Genomic DNA, 19,090 nt, shown 5'->3' on the forward strand with positions numbered 1-19,090 from the left:
TAAAATGAAAGTTGATTTTGAAAAATTCAAACATTCTAAATCACTGAAGAAAGCTTGAGTCAGAGTGGATTCATAATTTATTGAAAGATAGAATATTACAGTAAGGATGTTCAGTTTCGTGACCTGAAAATATATTTTGCCAGAGGATACTAAAACAGCATCATCACACATCTGAAGTTAATAAGTAATGAACTTCTATCTTCTTTAAAGTTTTTAAAAGGAATTTTGATCAATTAAGTCACATTAAAATAATCATTTGCAATCTTAGAACTGTAAGCAACCTTACAAGTATTCTAGACTTCTAAATTTTATTTTTAAATAAATTATTTTGGGGACGATTAAAGAAAAGTATATGATTTTAAAAACTCATTTTGGTAAGTTTTCTTCTAAATGCTTTTTTATTTAGCTGATCATACTAGTGTTTCCTAAACTATGTTCTGGATGAATATGATAGATATTATTAGGGAGAAAAGGGATTCTGTAGCTAAATGAGTTTGGGAAATTATCTCAGGATTTCTCAGAGACTTCAATGTCAGTGTGCTTTTTGACTGTAAAACAAGGAGGTAGTATGTATAATTCATAGGATACATACTCTATTAGAACTCCTTTTTACAAAAATACTCATTTTACTGACTTATCACCTACTGTATGCCAAACTCTGGTGTTTTAAATAATCTTTCCAAAGTGTGGCAGTATGGCTCCACGTTATCTTTGTGAAAGAAGGAGTGTATTTTGATAAAGAGCAAGGTAGGTTTCTCCTATTGGCTTCAGTTTAGATGGATGAGTATTAGCTACCTTTAAAAACATATCGTTCATGGATTTCTGCAGTTAGAGTATAGCAGATATTGCAAGATGGAATGAAATGATTTAAATCTCACCTCCCCCCACATCAGTCTTATCTAAAGGAATTCATGTTAAAGTTGCCATTACTTGGTAAACTTGAGGAACAGTTTTCAAATTTCTTGGTCTTAGGACCCCTTTATGCTTACTAAAATGTATTGAAGTTCCTTTATTTGTGTAGGTTATAATCTATTGGTATTTACCACATTAGAAACTTAGCATATAACATGTTAGAGACCTATTAAATAATACTAATAAACTAATTTCATGTTAATATAAGTAACATTTTTATAATAATTATTCCCAAACAAAACAAATCTGTGAGGAGCATGGCATTGTTTTACATTTGTGTGAATCTTTAATATCTGGCTTGATAGAAGGGACATTTTCCTATCTGCCTCTGCATTCAGTCTGTTAAGACATCACATGTTATGTGTCCTGTGGAAACCTCCACCATGCATTCATGAGAAAAAGTGAAAAACAACTAATGTGGTATTATTCATAAGTTTTATCTGAGGGACCTCCAGGGGTGCCCAAAACCTACTTTGAGAACAGCTGAACTAGATACTACTGTGGACCTTTTTTTCTAACTTGATAGCTAATTATAAAGTAATACAATAATATTTTTTCCAATATAATTTTATTTAGATTGTGAATATTGTTTATTTACTGAAAGACTAATAAAAATATTAGCACTTCATATCATGGTTTCAAATGCCGGTATAAATTAAGTAGTATTTTGAAGTTGTTCCAAAAGTGCTCACACTTTTTATAGTGGGTAGCTTTATTTTATGGTTGAAAGGTATTTAAAGCAGCAGTTGGAATTTTGTCTTTCTCTCTGTGAGGTTTTTAGTAAATTATGAAATTCAGTATAGATGTTAAGTGTTCTTAAATTTTTTAATAACCAACTATCAGTTGTTTTTAATTCTTAATTATTCTGGAGTTTTGATTTACATCAGATATGCAAAACATTTTATACTTGGATGAATTTTTTTATTGTGCTCAAAGATTTTGAAAATTAAAATGATAAACTGAAACATACTATATTTGTCTTTTACATAATAGGTGAAGTATTACAGACACTTAGCACCTGATCACTTGCTGCAAATATGTCATCGACTAGGACCTCTTCTTGAACAAGAAATTCCTCAAAGTGTTCCTGGAGTACAAACTTTATTAGGAGCTGGAAGACAGTCTTTACTACGCACAAATAAAAGTATGAAAATTTTCTCATAGGATTCAGACATTCTTTATCTCACTTTTGTTTTTGTGTTCTTTGTATGCATAAAAATACATGTGTTTAATAGGCTGCAAGCATGTTGTATGGAAAGGATCTGCTCTGGCTGCGTTGCACTGTGGAAGACCACCTGAGTCACCAGTTAATTATGGTAGCCCACCCAGCATTGGTGAGTTGTTTGAGTTCACTGCTAGTAAATAGCATCTTGGTAAAGAGCTTTTGAAAATAAAAAAGTTTTTTGGTTACTGTGGTGTTAGAGAACTTCGTATTATGTACATCTGCATTCAAAAAGGAAAAAAATAGATTTTTTTTCTTATTAGTAGTTTTAATAGTGAAAAAGTCATATATAATTAGGGATTGTGCACATTGCACGTTATGTAGGCCAGTTAGCTCATTGGTATTTTATTTTTACAAAAGTTCCATATTAAGGTATATATTATTAGGTCGAGTTAGTAGAATCAATATATAATTCAGATTAGTTATAATGGTAGGAGACAAAAATAGTTATCTTTTTAAAAGCACAGTACTTTTTTTTTTGGCTAAAGTTTCAAAGAGGGAGTACTGATGTAAATATGTCTTCTTGAGATGCCTCCTAGCTTCATCCCTTTCCCATCTGCTACTACCAGGCCCTTGCCTTACCTGGATTAATACAGCATCATCCAAACTAATCTTGCCTGGGGTGTCATCTCTCTCTCTCTCCCTTCCAGTATGGTGTGTAACACTGTAATAGTAACCTTATTCAGGTCTACCTTTGTTGTGTCACTCTTCTGCTCAAGATAGTATAAAGAGGTCAAGATATTTTAATAGTGTTATACTTTCTCTAAGTGTACTCCTAATTTTCAGAGACCTTCAAAGTTCAATCATAGCTTCTTTTCCACTCTCATGTTCCTACCTAGCCAGGAATGTTATTCTTTTTTCTTCCGCCTGCTGAAATCTTACTTCATTCTTTCTTTTCTGGATACTTCTTATACAGATAGTAAGTTTTATATGACTTTGGTTTTTCATTTATATATATATGTGCATCTCTTTTTCTATCATTTTACTTGCAACTTTCTGTTTCCTTTTATTTCTTTTAAAAATATAAAAGGGGCTTTTAAAAATACAATATGACAATCTTTGTGTTTTATCTAGAACATTTAGTTATTTATATATAATCATTGATGTACTTGGGTTTAAATCTACTATCTAACTTGCTGCTTTGAAGGCAATTCCTTTTTCTCTAATTGCTTTTAAGATTTTTTCTCTTTCTGATTTTCTGCAGTTTGAGTATGATATGTCTTGACGTTAACTTTTTGAAAATTTGTCTTGTTTAAGTTCTGGAAATGTCTTTTATTGACATTGAAAAATTATCAATCATTATCTTTTAACCTCTCTGTTCCATTCTCTCTCCTTTCCTATGAGACTTAAACACTTTATCTGCTTTGTTATCCTTTCTTCTATGTTTTACATGTTTTTGACTCTCTGATGTATTCTGGATTGCTTCCTCTAACTTACTTTTCGGAGATAACCTATGTGATATCTGCATGGTGGGTAATCATGTATTTTTTTAAAAAAACAAAAGATTGTCTTGTTTAAATAATTTTAATATGTTATCTTGCTGTAATGAACAAACATTAACAAAAGATTTTGAGAGACGAGGGTATATTTGTACTTAGAAAATTATTCTAAGGTGGTATAATAGGTTTCCTGAAAGAAGGGAAAAATAAAATATTATAGGAGTTTTCCCGTTTAGGAAAAGTTTATTCTGTCTTTTAAAAACTATAGATCCATATAATAAGGAGAACATGTTATGCTTGGTCTTTCAATACATTGTCAGATCTGTGGTAGGTAATGAAAGTGTAAGAATGATTGATGGTAAATAACATTTGCTCTGTGTGTAATTCCTATATGCCAGACACTGTTCTAAGAATTTTCTATTTATTTACTCTTTTAAAACCTTAAATGTTCTTTAGGTAGGAGCTATTATGCTTATTTTACAGAGGAGACTGAAGCATGGAAAGATTTTGGTAACTTGACCGAGTTCACACATGCAGTGAGAAGTGAAGCCAGGATTCAACCCAGACTGTTTGACTCCATTATGCTATGCTTTATTCCCAGTGAACTAAATTTATTAATAATAATGCTTAACTACTCAAGAAAATTGGTGTTCGTCATTTTTTGGAAAAGGGTACCAAATATTTATAAAAGTCAAATAAAATATTTTAGGTCACATTATTGATGGTCATATTAGTAAATACTGCTGACAGGGAGAGAGGGACATTTGTCTTCCCTTATTCACAGGAGATACATTCTGAGATGCGTAGTGGATGCCGGAAACAACAGATGGTACAGAACACTATATATCCGTATGGCAAAAATACCTTGGGTTTTGCATCCAAGCATAGAAATGTAATTGATTCATTTAGGTAACAGAATTAATTGCCAAGCAGGTAATTGATGTACCTTTCTGAAAGACTATTTTATTTTTAGGGTTTAAGATAAATTTTTTTCTTTCCTGTTGTGATTTTCAGGAAAATCTTTGCTTTATGTTAAGAAACACCTGTAATGAATTGCCCATTTTGCCTACTTTAAAAAAGTGTATTTACATATATGTTTTGAAAGCACTACAGAGAAGCTAGACTGATCAAAATGGTTCAACTTGCTTAGTCATAGTTTAGTGTCTGTGTTTTGCTAGAGTTCACCATGGTATATATTTTGTTTTATTGTCGCTATAAAGTTATGAACAGGATGGTGATGGGAAGAAATAATTCATCAGTCTTCTTGCCAGAATAGTTGCCTGCGTAGTGGTACAATATATTATTTCAAGCTGTTACAGTATGGTTCAGAAGATTTAAAAAAATACATACGAATGTTTGTAGTACTGACTTATTTCTTCTTTTGTTGAGTCTTTGCCATTTTCTGTCTGGCTGCCTTTAAAAGTTTTCTTTGCTCTTTCCTTGGTCAGTGTGGTATTACCAAGTATCAGTGGAGGTAAGAAGAAATTCTTGACATTTTAGCTTTTCTTAAGATACATATGTAGATTTAAACGTTTACTATAGATCCCAAATATTGAAATTTTGACACATTTGGGGTAGTAGTTGTTTTTCTTTAAATAAACTTTTAATATTGGAGTAAGAAATTATTTACTGAGAAGTTACACAGATGGTTTAAAGAGCTCCTGTATACCCGTCATGCAGTTTCCCCAAATGTTATACTTTTGCATTACCTGGTCTGTTCCTCAGAACTACTAAACCAACGGTGCCCTCCTGTTAACTATACAGCAGACCTAATTCATATCTCACTAAGTTTTCATACTAATTACATTTTCTTATTCCAGGATCTAGTCCAGGATACCATACTGGACATAGGGTTTGTTAATTTTTTATTGGACTTCTTACTGTAGTTCAGAGGATAATTTTAGGTTAAGCTGGTGGCAAAATTGGATTTTCTTAGATATTTCAAACCGTGTGGAAACTATTGGACCTCTTGAATATCTCACATTCATCTCAAACTTAAAAATACCTAAGTAATTTTTGACGCTCTCTGAACCTTGTTATTCCAAACCAGAAGCTTGGAGATAATTTTATTTTAGATTTACTGTTCATTTCTTATGTCTATTTAATAAATAATACCTGTTTATTCTACTTTCTTGAACCTGTTCTCCATTATCATTGCCACAGCCACATTTCAGGCCTTGGTACTTCTTGCCTGGAGTCCTACATTATTCATTCACTCGCTAAGTAAATATTGTATATCCCTAATTATAGCTGGCACTGGGCTAGGGTCTGGAGTTGCAGATAAGCAAGAACAAGGCCTCTGCTATCTCAGAACTTAAGCGCTGCTTAAGCCCCTGCCCCTAGTCTATTCAGGAGTCAGGTTCTAACGAGGGTTTCTTAACCTTGGCACTGTTGAGACATTTTGGGCCGGATAATTCCTGGGTGTAGGCAGCTTCCCTATGCATTGTTGGATGTTTATTAGCATCCCTGGCCTCTGCTTGCTAATTGCCAGTAGCATCCCTGCTGCCCTCTTGTCACAATTTAACAAGTCTCCGGACATTGCCAGATATCTCCTGGGCAAAATTATCACTGCTCTAAACTTTTTGAAATGCACATATCATCATGTCATGCCTTCTCCTTTCCCCCATTGAGAGTGACTGAATGATAATGTCAACCATTTTAATGTGACACTATCACACAAGACTGACCTTTTCACACTTTTCCTACCGTGTCCTCACCTGCACTTTGTGCTCTAGCTTAGTACAACTCTTTGGCAGTTCTTAGAATCAGCTATGTTGGTTTTCATTCTTTTGTCTCCTCACATGTTTTATTTCTCTCTGGAATGCCGCTCTGTTTTCTGTACATTCTGCAAGTATCTGTTTATTCTTTAAAACTCAGATGTTAAACTGGGAAGAATTAAGTGATTTTACGTATTTCTACTATTATTTTATCACAGATTATGGCTATTTACCTTTGTTTCCTTAATATACTTTAGGTCCTGGAGGACAGGCATTATGTTTTATCGCTCTTTAGAGACCCAACTCTTCAGCATTAGTAAATATTAAATGAAAAGTAGTAGGTAGTTGATGAAATTGATAAACTGGGATGTGACAAGTAAAGTTCAAAGGTGGGTAAGGCATTACAAAAATGGAATGAAGGTTGGTAGAAAGAAGAAGAGAAACTTGATCCAAGAATGGTAAGAGAAGATAAAATCACCAAACCAGAAACTGATTTTTAAGAATTAAGGTTTATGAGTAGACTAGGTTATCAGTTCATTACACTTGGAATGTAAAATACATACCTGTACAATTTGAGAACCCACTTGAACTTGCCTCAGTGTTTTCTTATCCTGTTTTATTTTATTATGTGCTTATAATTCCCAACTACTTTGAACCCTTTAGTCTTTGATGTAAGTTGTGAAAATTGAACTAGAACTCAGTCTCAGCAAGAGACCCAAAGTGGTCCGCTGCCTTCCAGTGCTCTAGAACCTCCTTTAATACTGTTTTCAAAAGCAAAGACCAAAGATCCCACTGATCTGTTATTATTACTAGCTTGTGATTCTCTTATTGTGGGAGAGAGATGTGAGTGTGTACTTGGCATAGCAGCATTTACTTCCGAAGGTATTAGTGAATCTTTGGTATTGTCCTTTCTCTTACCTCCATACCCACATTATGCCTGTTTTCAGATATAGTTTATTCTATATTTGCTTATACTTCAGTAATAAATGTGCATGGGTAAGGGGAGATAGGAAAGAAGAGACCTAAATACATTAAAGGGATTTTTAAGGTTAAATTTAGAAATTGTTTTAATACATGTTTATCTTGTGAAAAAGATTGTAATACATTAAATTAAAGCAGTTTTTGCTGATTGCTTTGTTTGCATTTTTCTTACATTTGACATGTTAGCAAAGTAAACTTCTTACCTCTAGGTCTTTCATTTGTCATCTTTTTTTGGTGTTTTGCCTAGGTATTTCCATTATTTTATTTTACTTGTTTGTGGAGGGTTGCTATTAAGTTCCGCAGTTTTGGGTGAGGATAAGGAGTTTTGAGAATCCTGATTCTTAGACATATTTGAGTGTAAGGAAAAAACTTTGCCTTGAAAAATAGCTTTACTACCCAGATATCCAATTAATGCTAAGAAGCCTTTGCATTTAAAAAAAAGAAAAAAAAAAAGTCTTAAATCTTGTCTACATTTACAATTTGTGATTCTCTGAGAAAACTAGTTTGAATAAAGATAGCAAACAGTCACTTAAAGCTAGATGCAAATCTTTGTAGAGAAGACTCTTCTTTCTCACCTTGTGCTGTATTTTGCCATATTTCCAATATTGTGTTTGAATTACTCTGTAGCTGGTAATTTCTTAAATTTATTCAATCACAGTTTTTTTTTTTTTTCTTAGACTCTTAGGTTTATATTTTTCCTCCTATTTCTTACATAATTATTGCAATGATTTTTATATTACAAATATGTGAGATTACATAATTTTAATATGTAAGTTAACAGTTACATATAATTCAGCAAATTATAGGATATAATATGTGGTGTTTTTTCCTGTTCATTTATCTTTTTCTAATATGTTGTATTCAGTGTTTTTTCTTTCCATTTTCTTACTCAATCCATACTTTATTCCTAGTTAGGTATCTACTCATCACTTACTTAAATATGTTTATTTTAACCTCGTTTCTCAGTAACCATTTTTACTTTTAGAGCTCATGTTCTTATGTTTTTCTAGTCATAATTTTAGTCTTATAAAGGTTTTATACTTTTTTTTTGTTTAATGATCGTTGACTCAGTTATATTCTTTTTTGTCTTGGTCTTTGTTTTTTAGTGTTTTCCCTGAATGATCTTCATATTTCTATTTGACACAGTTTTTGTTGTTTTATTAACTATTTTCTCCCTAGCCCCCTCCCTTGCTTTTCTATTTCCTCCCTTTTTTTGCCTCTTAAAAACAGGTTAGCTGTGAGAGACTGTCAAGGTGTATTGGCTTTTTTTTTTAGGGAAATAATGTTCATTATGCCAAAATATCAAATGTATAAAATATATATATATATTTTTCTTCTGCTTAAATTTCTTTTCAAATTAATGGTTGACAAAAAAAGGGGGCGGAACTTTGAAGAAATGAAACTCCCTTAGGTGAGTTTAAATTGTTGCTTTTGTAGCTAGCTGTGTTTTAATTTCTTCTGTAACTAATAGGATAACATTTGGTTTTAGGTTATAGATGTGATGAGGGATATCCCCTCCACTTTGTATAAAACATCTGGCAAGCAATTCCAGTAGTAATTAGGAATCACTAGCCATTTTCTCTTTTAGTTTGTATCACCTATTTTTCCAGAGTGATTATTGGGTTTGATTTTGTTAAATATTCATATCTGTGTACGTGAAGCAAATTATGATATTATTTTCTCATAAGGTCATGACTATTTTGAATTTCTTCAGGGATCCTTTGAAGTTACATATTTCAGTGTTTTCCCAGACATCTTTTGGACCTGGGAAGTCCATGATCAGATTGGGCTGAATAGATATTTTTATAAACAAAGGAATAATTTGTTCAGCTCCATAAAGAAGCCTCAGGGGGAAAATTGGTCTCCAACAAAAGTCTTTTAAAAAGTAAACAAAAACTGTTGAGTTAAATTAACTTTTATGACACATGAAGATTTGATTATTTAGGGACAGTCCATATCGATGTTAGTATAAAACACCTTTGAGTTTGCAAAACATTTTGTCTCATCTGCTTTGTATAGCAACTCTTTAAGATAACCCTACATTTTTAATTAAATTAAATTTAATTTTTTTGGAGATTGAGTCTTGCTCTGTCGCCTAAGCTGAAGTGCAGTGGCGCAATCTCGGCTCACTCCATCCTCCTCCTCCCAGGTTCAAGCCATTCTCCTGCCTCAACCTCTCAAGTAGCTGGGACTGCAGGCATGCGCCAGCACATCCGGCTAATTTTTGTATTGTTTAATAGAGACTGTGTTTCACCATGTTGGCTAGGCTGGTCTCGAACTCCTGACCTCAAGTGATCCACCTACCTCGGTCTCTCAAAGTACTGGGATTACAGGTGTGAGCCACCATACTCAGCTGATCCTACTTTATTAATGAGGAAACTGAAGCTTAGGAAAGCAGTAACCAATGACATTATATCTCTGTTTTTGTGTGTGTATGTATGCATGTACCTCAGATCTTATGCTTTTAACTTTATGTCACATTTATATAGCACCTTTTTAGTTGAAATTATGTGTTAATATGTCAGCTCTGTCCATTTGTTGATTTGGGAATAGCAGTTGTTTGAATTTTGCCTCTGTATTTGAACTCTAGACCCAATGAAACGTGGTGTGTTCTTTCAATTTTTATGTAGTGTCAGATAGATACTTATGAGATCAGGTATTTAATTCTTTGAGAAAGTGTTGATAATTTTGGTGTCAAGCTGGTTAATTTTTTTCTAAAATGAAATTTTGTTTTCAGAGCCCTTTGATTTCTTTTGCAAAGTTAGCTTTTGCTTTTAGTTATATCCTTTCCAATTCATTCTCATTGCGGTTAAGAGAAAACTGCAATGAATTATCCCAAAATAAATCTTACTATGTATGTTACAGCACTCTTTTCTCCCTCAAAACTTCAACTCATAATTGCTGGAATTTAGTCCAAAATACCTAACATAGCTTAGAAAGCGTTCTATATAGTCCGCCCCCCTACCTTCTCGTCTCTTCTCTTGACACTTGCCCTTTCTGTGCTCTGTGTGCAAGTCAATCCTGACTTCTTTATGTTGCTCTAATGCTATGCTTTTTCCAGCCTCAAACTATTGCACATGCTGTTTCCTCAACCTGGAATATGCTCTGCTCCCATCAGCATTCTGTGGCTGTTCATTTTTCAGGTCTTAATTTAAATGTCAGTTTTTCAGAGAAGTTTTCCCAGACTCCCAGATATCCACCCCCCACCACCAATGTGATTAGAACCCTTTGCTATAGATTTCAAGATTCCCCTATACCTTCTATTTGATAACACTTAACATTGTTGTAAGTCCTTGTTTCATGTCTTTCTTCCTTGCTAGACTGCAATCTCCATGAGGGTAAGTACCATGTCTTCTCTTTTTCCCTCTTATATCCTCTAGCCCATATTTGGCTCATATAGGTGCTCTATAAATGTTTGTTGACTCAAAATTGAGTGATTAAAATGTTTGACATTAAAAAGACCCACCTAACTTAAAAAATGTTTATTTAAAGGAAAAATTGTTATTAAAATAACTATAAACATTTAAAAATATTTAAAACTGAAAACATTAGGTCATTGTGTGTTTTCTACTTGAAGTAGCATCAGACTGGTTTCCAGGAAATAAAATAGGAGGAAGATTAAATACTATTCCTAATAATTATCATATCTACCCTTTTTATTAGTGCTCTTTATGTCCTTGGTTCATGAAATTTTTTGTTTAACTCTTGGAATCATCTTTTCATTTTCTGTGTTTTATTTTAGTTTAGTATTTGGGTTTTCCTTTTCAGACATTATTCATCTTTATGGTATCTGCTAAATTTTAAAAACATAATATGTTTCAAACAGGAGGTGCAGCTAAACACCAAAATTGAATATCTAGAGATCTGGAAAGTAGCTGCTGTGCATACTGATTATTTTAGTTATAGTATTAAAGCAAAGAGAGAAGCTCTCGTGGGTGCTATGTTGCTCAGGTGACTATTTCCCCTTACTCTTCTATTCCCAGTTACCTGCCCTCCTTTTTTTGTAGACAAAAAGGTGACTACAGAATTACCTTTTTATGTTGCAGCCTGGTTCTTTGTACTTTAACTGAAATTGGGACTGTCATTCATTATAGTTACTATTATGATGATTTATTTGTCCTGTTTTGATGTTGGTTGGTTGCTACTTGCTGGTACAGTGTGATGTAGAGACCAGATGGTACTGTAGAAGTAAACCAACGTGTATTGAATAATTCCACAGAATTATCTCTGGCCCTCGATTTATGAGTGTTTGGTTGTCATTACTTCCTTGATACCTGTGTTAGTAACGGGTCTTTCCGTTGTGGCTCTATAGTGAATTAAACATTCCTCCTTATACGAGTCCCTCCTAAATAAAATGGAACCTAAACTATCTTTGACATGTTTCTCTTTTAGTTTAAAAATTCAATGGAAAAGATTACACAAACAAAACTTACAAACAAAATTGATGGCCTGCTTTGTAATACTATCTTACAACTTGCAAATCAAAACTGATGTGAATTCTTCCTTTATAGCATACCGTTTTTTCAGTCCATTTTCAAATACGCAATTGTCATTCTCTGTAGCATAATGTGCATTCATATACTGTAATATGCTTAGGCATTAGTGTTTCTTTTTTATGATTAAATAAATTTAAATTCCTTGCATCTTTATCTCTAGGTTTATTTTTGTCAGTCTTTGAATTTAAGCTAATCTCTTTAGATATTTTAGAGTTTTCATATTGCTTTTTTGAATTCCTTGAGGTAGATTGAGTTATAAAAAATTAGAATGAACGTATGCTCAATGGAGAAAGTTTAGAAAACAGAACAGCTCAAAAATTAATCAGTCTCACTCCTTATCTGCTATACATACTTTGGCATGTTTTCTTTCAGTCTTTCTTTTCTAATATTGCTCTACATAGGCAGCATGTAATAGTTAAGGGTATAGTCTTTGGCACCAGACTGCCTGAGTGTAAACCTGGGCTCCACCTCTAGTAAATTACATTTTATCCTTTGGTTTCCTTATTGGTAAGGAATATCTGCTTATTGGGGATAATGGAAGTACCCACTTCAAAGGATTGGTGAGGATTAAATGAGAATATATGTAAAATACTTTGAATAGTGCCTGGTATGTAGTAAAACACTCAGTAAATACTAGCTGTTATTCTCTAAACTTGCTACATAAGAGTGTTCTGTAGCGTTTTTCCTCTCCTTGTTGTGTACTGTATTGTGACATTTATACCCACATTATTAATTGCAGCAGATAAGACTTTTTTTTATCATCAGATTCTTGAAGTCCTAGTAAAAACCTCTCATAACTCTAACCCTTCGTTGCTGTCCTCTTCCTTTGTAGCCATTTTCTCGAGTGTTTGATGCCTGGCTTTAGCATAACTTCTGTTAGAAAGTTATGATTAGCAATTTTTTTTGTGACCCTCACTCATATTTCCTTTTCATTAGAACATTTTCATGGATCTCTAAAATGAATAACATTTCAAGTAATTTTATGCCTTATTACTTTATGCCACAGAATACATTTATCTGATAGAAATTCTGAAATCACCAACACCATATATAAACAACTATTTGGACTTTTAATGGACTGATGAACTTGGAAGGTCACTTTTATAGACATTGCTCTCTCATGTCTAGTCATGAATATAGCATTATTTTCTTGGAAAATCTAATTATCATCTAAAATTGGAGATGGCATGTATGAGGGGTAAATCAGTTTGGAATTTGTTTTCATGTACTTTTAAGTTTTTATCAACATTTTTATAGTTCACTCAAGTTTAGTGTCAGAATTCCAAACTCTTGTTTTACAGTGATAGTTCTTAATTGTATATGTAGAAAGCCAAAGCCTTTATTAATACAGGTTGTGGAGATTAAAATGAAACCTGGTACTGATTATTTAGAATTTACTCCCTTTTATTAATTTAGGAATCATTTCTGTAGATGTTAATTAGAAATTTTAATTACTTTTGCATTTTATTTACAGAAAACCTGGGAGCTTTCCTTCCAAGTGTTTTCTTTAATTAGAATCACAGTATAAAACTAGTCAAGACCAGCCATGGTGGCTTATGCCTGTAATGCCAACACTTTGGGAAGTTAAGGCGGGCAGATCACTTGAGGCTGGGAGGTCGAGACCAGCCTGACCAACGTGGCAAAACCCTGTCTCTACTAAAAATAGAAAAAATACTAGGCATAGTGGTGCACACCTGTGCACCCAGCTACTCAGGAGGCTGAGGCATGAGAATTGCTTGAACCCAGGAGGTGGAGGCTGCAGAGATTGTGCTGGTGTACTCCAGCCTATGTGACAGAGTCAGACTCTGTCTCAAAAAAAAAAAAAAAAGTAAAACTAGTCAACAGAGGATAAAAAAATGAATTAAGTAAAATTAATGAAAACCTTCTCTTAAAATACTCATGCTTCTTGTCTGAGTACCCCCCGATTCTGCTTCAGAAAAGGCCCAAATTTTACTAAGATACCTTCCAAGTTACATATTCTTGTGCCTCCTCACTTAATTCTTCTACTGTACAAAAATTGGTTCTCCAGGTTTTAGAATCTACAGCTACATGCTTTTCCTTGCATTTCATTAGGCTGCCAGCAGGGCTCTGCTTTCATGAGTTGGCAGAAGTTGTAAGCACTGTTTTTGTGGTCCTCCATTTCTGATTAGGAGGGAACAGCTTTCCTATACTGGAGTAGGTATTATATAGCATGTTATATTGTTATTAACAGTTAGAAAACAATAATAACAAAAAACACCTTTGTATTTTGTTAATTCATAGTCATTTTCATTTTTTTCCAAGTCATCTTTTTTAACCATGGTTTATTTTGATCTTGGGTAATTTATTGCAGCTTTATCATGTGTACGTGTTCATTTTACAAAGATCTTTGCAAAAGGAGAAAAAAGCCTAAACATTTTGTAGGGAGCTAATGGTATTTCTGCTATAGTACTTATTTGCAGGGATTTTTTTTTTTTATCGTGTATTTTTCTAGTGCCCTCAAAAATGTAGTTATTAAGGTTATTGCAGATACTCGTTTATGGCAGCTACCTTTTTCTTTCTTTATGAACTTAGTTCAAATGATACAGTGAGAGAAAATGAGGTAACTTCATTATGTTTATCTTGTTAAAAAATCATCTGCATTGAAAACTTGGGCCCAACAACAGGAAGAAAGCACCATGTTTTAGATAGAAAGGTATCGGTGTGGTAGTAAAGTTAAATTTACATTTCCAACAAAAATTTTTTAACTTTCTGTTTAATTTCAGAATTAACAAATAATCAATATACAACATTTTTAAGTGGACTTATGAGAGGAATACACAAATAAATATTAAAACATAATTGAATGTAATATTAAAATTTTGGTATTGGCATATAGACTGTCAGTTATGTCAGTGGCCCAGCACAGAAAAAAAGATATATATATATAACCGTATATATGATAATGTAATCAGAATTTAATAGAAAATAATTATTTAGTAAATGGAAAGACTGGAACAAATGGTCAGTTACTTGAGGAAGAAAAACATAATCTTTAGAGACCTCATAATGAGTATTATAATTGTAGATGGATTAAAGAGTTAAGTGAGAAATCTAAACCACAAAAAACTAGAAGAAAAGTAAGTAGATGTTTATTGTTCTGTTGGGCTGAGTAGGAGGACTTCATATTAAAGCAGTAGAAGATATTAATAGAATTGACTATGTAAAATTTGTGAAATTGTGGGATGTCAAAGAACAGCGTAATATGAAAGCCAAGTATATTGTGGTATAGGGAAATGTTTGTCTAATAATGTAACTGGAGAAATTAAAATTTAGAAAGAGTAACTTGCTCTTAAAGTCTCCATAGTGACAAATTTGAACACAGGTCTGTCAGACTTAAAACCTCTTATTTCGTTAAGGAATACAACATAGCTGTTAAAATGCTGTTTATGAGATAAACCTTTGCAAAATTTTAAAATTGATTGCTATAGGCAATAGAATTATGGTTTTTCTTCTCTCATTTATGTTCTTAAATTGAATATGCATTTGTATTATGATTGGATAAGTAAATCAATTCTTGAAAAATAGGTGCGAAGTAAGAAATGACTTGTGGGGGAATTTGACTTGTTATCCTAGCACCTAAAGAAGTAATGGATGAGAACCCAAGGGCTGAATATGCACGTAGTTACAGCTGATGTTCAAGAAGTAGTGGGCCTTTTGTTGATCTCTACTAATTAGTTTTGTAGACTTGAGCACCTATACTTTATTTCAAAGACTGTTCTGAATGATTTGCTGTAAATGACACTTTTCAGTATTTGCTCCTTTTTAACTTCAGACTTCATTCAAATGGATAACAGTGATTTCTGGAATTTTTATTTCATCTATGCTCTATATTCAGAAAATTAAGTGAATACATTCCCCCCTTATTTCCCAATTAAATTCATTTAGCAGGCAGTTAAAATGAAGCACTATTTAGAGATATTTCAAATCCTTTAAATCTGTGAGCTAAATCTTCCTTTTTTTTTTTTTTTTAAATTCTTAAACCTAATTTGTTGTTGTTATTTTTGTTGTTTTGAGACAGAGTCTTGCTCTGTTGCCCAGGCTGGAGTGCAGTAGCATGATCTCACCTCACAGTAACCTCTGTCTCCCGGGTTCAAGCTGTTCTGCTGCCTCAGCCTCCCATGTAGCTAGGATTACAGGCGCCTACCACCTTGGCAGCTAATTTTTGTATTTTTAGTAGAGATGAGGTTTCACCATGTTAGCCAGGCTGATCTGGAACTCCTGACCTCCAGTAATCTGCCCACCTCAGCCTCCCAAAGTGCTGGGATTACAGGTGTGGGTCACTGTACCCACCAAACTAATTATTTTTATTAATATGTAATTTATTTGTTAATTCACCAACCTGTGTCAGTCATCTACTAATTGCTAGCCATCATTGTCAGCTCTTAGACTAATCAGATAACAAAATAAAATCCTGCCCATGCGAAGTTTATTATGTTGTAGTAGGAGGAAGCAGGAAATAAGCAATGAATATAGTAAATAATTAAATATGTCTGGTAATAAGTGATAGATGAAGAGTAAATATAAAGCTGAATAAAAGGGGATCAGGAGTTATGGGTGATGGCAGGGGCTCTATTGCTATTTTCAGTGGTCTGGTTAGGTTAGGCTTTATTCAGAAGGTAGCAGACATCTGAGAAAAGACTTGAAAAGGGATAAGGGAATTAGCCATATGTGGAGAAAGACTGCATGAAGAGGGAACAGCCAGTGCAAACCTAAGTTTGGAGCATGTCTGGTGTGTTGGAAGAACAGGAGATTGGGGTGGCTGAAGCAGGTCAAGGCGAGAAGTAGTAGGTAAGGTCAGAGATAATAGGAGACAAGTTTCTGCAGGGCTGTCTTAGGCTGATGTATCAGGAAGTTGGTGTTTATTCTGAATGAAATGAAGAGCATTGCAGTTTTGAACAGAGGAGCAGTGTTGTAGGGTAACCAGTTAGGATGCTTTTGAAATCTTCCTAGAAGAGGTTGCATTTGAACTGATCCTAGAGGATAAAAAAGAATTTGCCAAGTGAAAAAAGAGTAGAGATTTGCTTCGGTAAGCTTTATTTAAGAGTAATTTCTATCACTATATGTACAAAAATAAATGTACTTTAAAATGAAAGTCATATATGCTTCTTGATTTTAGGTTGAATTATAATGTCCTATAAAGAATTTATCCCTTTGTGTCCCCTTATCTGTTTAACCATGCTCATTTTAAAAATTGATGTTCTAGTTTAATAAAATTTAAGGACTTCCAATAATCGAAGAGTCATTTCCTTTTTACTCAAAAATTTAGTTGGTCTCTTACTAATTTCTTTAGAAAGTGAATAATTACCATTTGCCATTCTGCCATAAAACTATAAATTAAATTGAACCATCTTGTATATCTTATTATTAAGGAAGATTTATTTATATACTTTTTAAATTTAAAAGGCGCTATACTCAGGTTTGAGAAACATAAGAGAGTTTTTGTCTTTAAGGTACTTAAGATCTGATAGGAGAGAGAGACATTTTCCAAATGATATTATAAAAGAAAATGTGAGTTCATCGAATGTGAGTCCTAGCTCATCCTCCTATCTTTATAAAAATTATCTACCTATTTGATATGGTCACGCCTTCCCCAAATTCATTCAGTTGTGCAACTACTGAACTATACTTACATTTTCTCCTCTAAATCCTATGGTTAGAAAGTTTGAACCACCACCTTATTACCTGGGAATCTACATATGTTCTTTCTGTATGTCACATCTTTTAGTGCTGTTACACAAGTTTGTAAATGTTTGAGAGCCAGGACTCTGCTAAGTACCTTTTCTTTCAGAATATAGTCATAGTATAGATAGCCAATAGTTAATTGGTAGCTAAGCATTACAAATGATACTGTGGAATATAGTGTTAGCTATAAATATATTTCACCTAATTCTGGAAAATGTTGCTTAAAAATTTGACTGTAAAGTAACTTTGAAAAGGTTATTCTTATTTTTTTCTTTTTCAGTTGGCTTCCAAAATGAAAATGGATTTAATCCCAGTCTAGGTCAAGGATTCAGTAAAACCTGTGTTTAAGAAGCAGTAACATTTTCTTTTAAGAGAAGTAGTTTTTGCTTATAAAATACTTCATCATCTCTGATTTTTAGATGGTCTTTATAACAAATTTATCTTAAAAATTCTGACCTATATACTAATGCTCAATCATCATTAAGAAACGTGTCTTGATGTATTATTTCCAACAGTCATATTTTCACACCTGAACACTGTTAGTATCCTAAAATTCGACATTTTGATTTGGTGAGAGTTAAAGTACATCTTGGTAATACTGTCAATGTTTATGTGGCATGTCATCACTTATTTTCTTACAACGGACAGGTGAATCTGAGATGTGAGTGATCCTTGGTGTTTGGATAAGATGATTTTAGTTCTTATTTGGCAGGAAAATTGATGTCTGTCGTTTTTGTGTGATTCTTGCATTAAATACATTTGGAGACAAAGCATTGGAGGATGTCTTTTACCAGGCCATTCATGGGCATGAATAAAATTGTATCAGGGGGCAAGGCTGTGATTGAAACTTACTGAGTGTCTGCTAAATTGTTATATAACCAACTTAAGCCTAAATATGCTAATTCACGACTGTCCTACCTTGTCTTAGAAATTCCCAAGTGTTGTGGTAGATTGTTGCATAGAACTTACATGCTAACAGCAAGAGAAATACTGTATCAGAATATAAAATTATTGCTGTGATAAAAGAACATACAAGCATAGTGTAATTATTCTTTGAAATATTATTGCTTAGGAACCTGTAAAGGCTGTATATCTCCTACCAGGCCCAAAGATTCTTTAGGGGTTTGGGGTGGGGGCAGTGGGGTGCACAGTGGCTGGAAATATAGTATGAGCCAAACATTTATTGGACGTGAATAATATAAGCAATACTGAGATTCTTTATAATACAACCAACATATTTATGTTTTACCAACTTTAGGGCATAATTACTGGGCTCTATACCTTGGTTAAGTAGTAGTTTGTATATATATTTAGTTTTCTTTAAGGCTAAATTCAAGTGAGAAACCTAGTGCTAATTACCCAATGTAGATGGCAGTCACTGTTAGAAAAAAAAAAAAGCCTGTATTAGAAGATCATCTGTAGGTTAATAATGTGCCTGCAGATCAGTCAACATATATTTATTGAGCACCTTCTTTGTCCATAAGTTACCAGTATAGAAAATAAGTATAGTAGTAATTTAGATGGAAGAGGACATTTTCGGCTGGAGTCAATGTATCAAGCTTTGGGACAGAAGATAAACTTCAGTGAAATCTTGAATGATGATTAGAATGAATGAGTTGA

General features: G+C 33.3%; 1 protein-coding gene across 2 annotated transcripts in view; it reads left to right on the forward strand.

The window, feature by feature from the left end:
• The window catches only part of PHIP (PHIP subunit of CUL4-Ring ligase complex), a 132,842-nt gene that overhangs the window by 15,499 nt on the left and 98,253 nt on the right, over positions 1-19,090 (forward strand). For both annotated transcript variants that reach the window (XM_008006417.3, XM_038002179.2), the window contains exons 5-6: positions 1,906-2,056; positions 2,148-2,246. In XM_008006417.3, coding sequence (XP_008004608.1) covers positions 1,906-2,056; positions 2,148-2,246 — 250 coding nt within the window. The remainder of the gene's footprint in view (positions 1-1,905; positions 2,057-2,147; positions 2,247-19,090) is intronic.

The sequence above is a fragment of the Chlorocebus sabaeus genome, chromosome 13 (genome assembly GCF_047675955.1).
Source record: "Chlorocebus sabaeus isolate Y175 chromosome 13, mChlSab1.0.hap1, whole genome shotgun sequence".
NCBI lineage: Eukaryota > Metazoa > Chordata > Mammalia > Primates > Cercopithecidae > Chlorocebus > Chlorocebus sabaeus.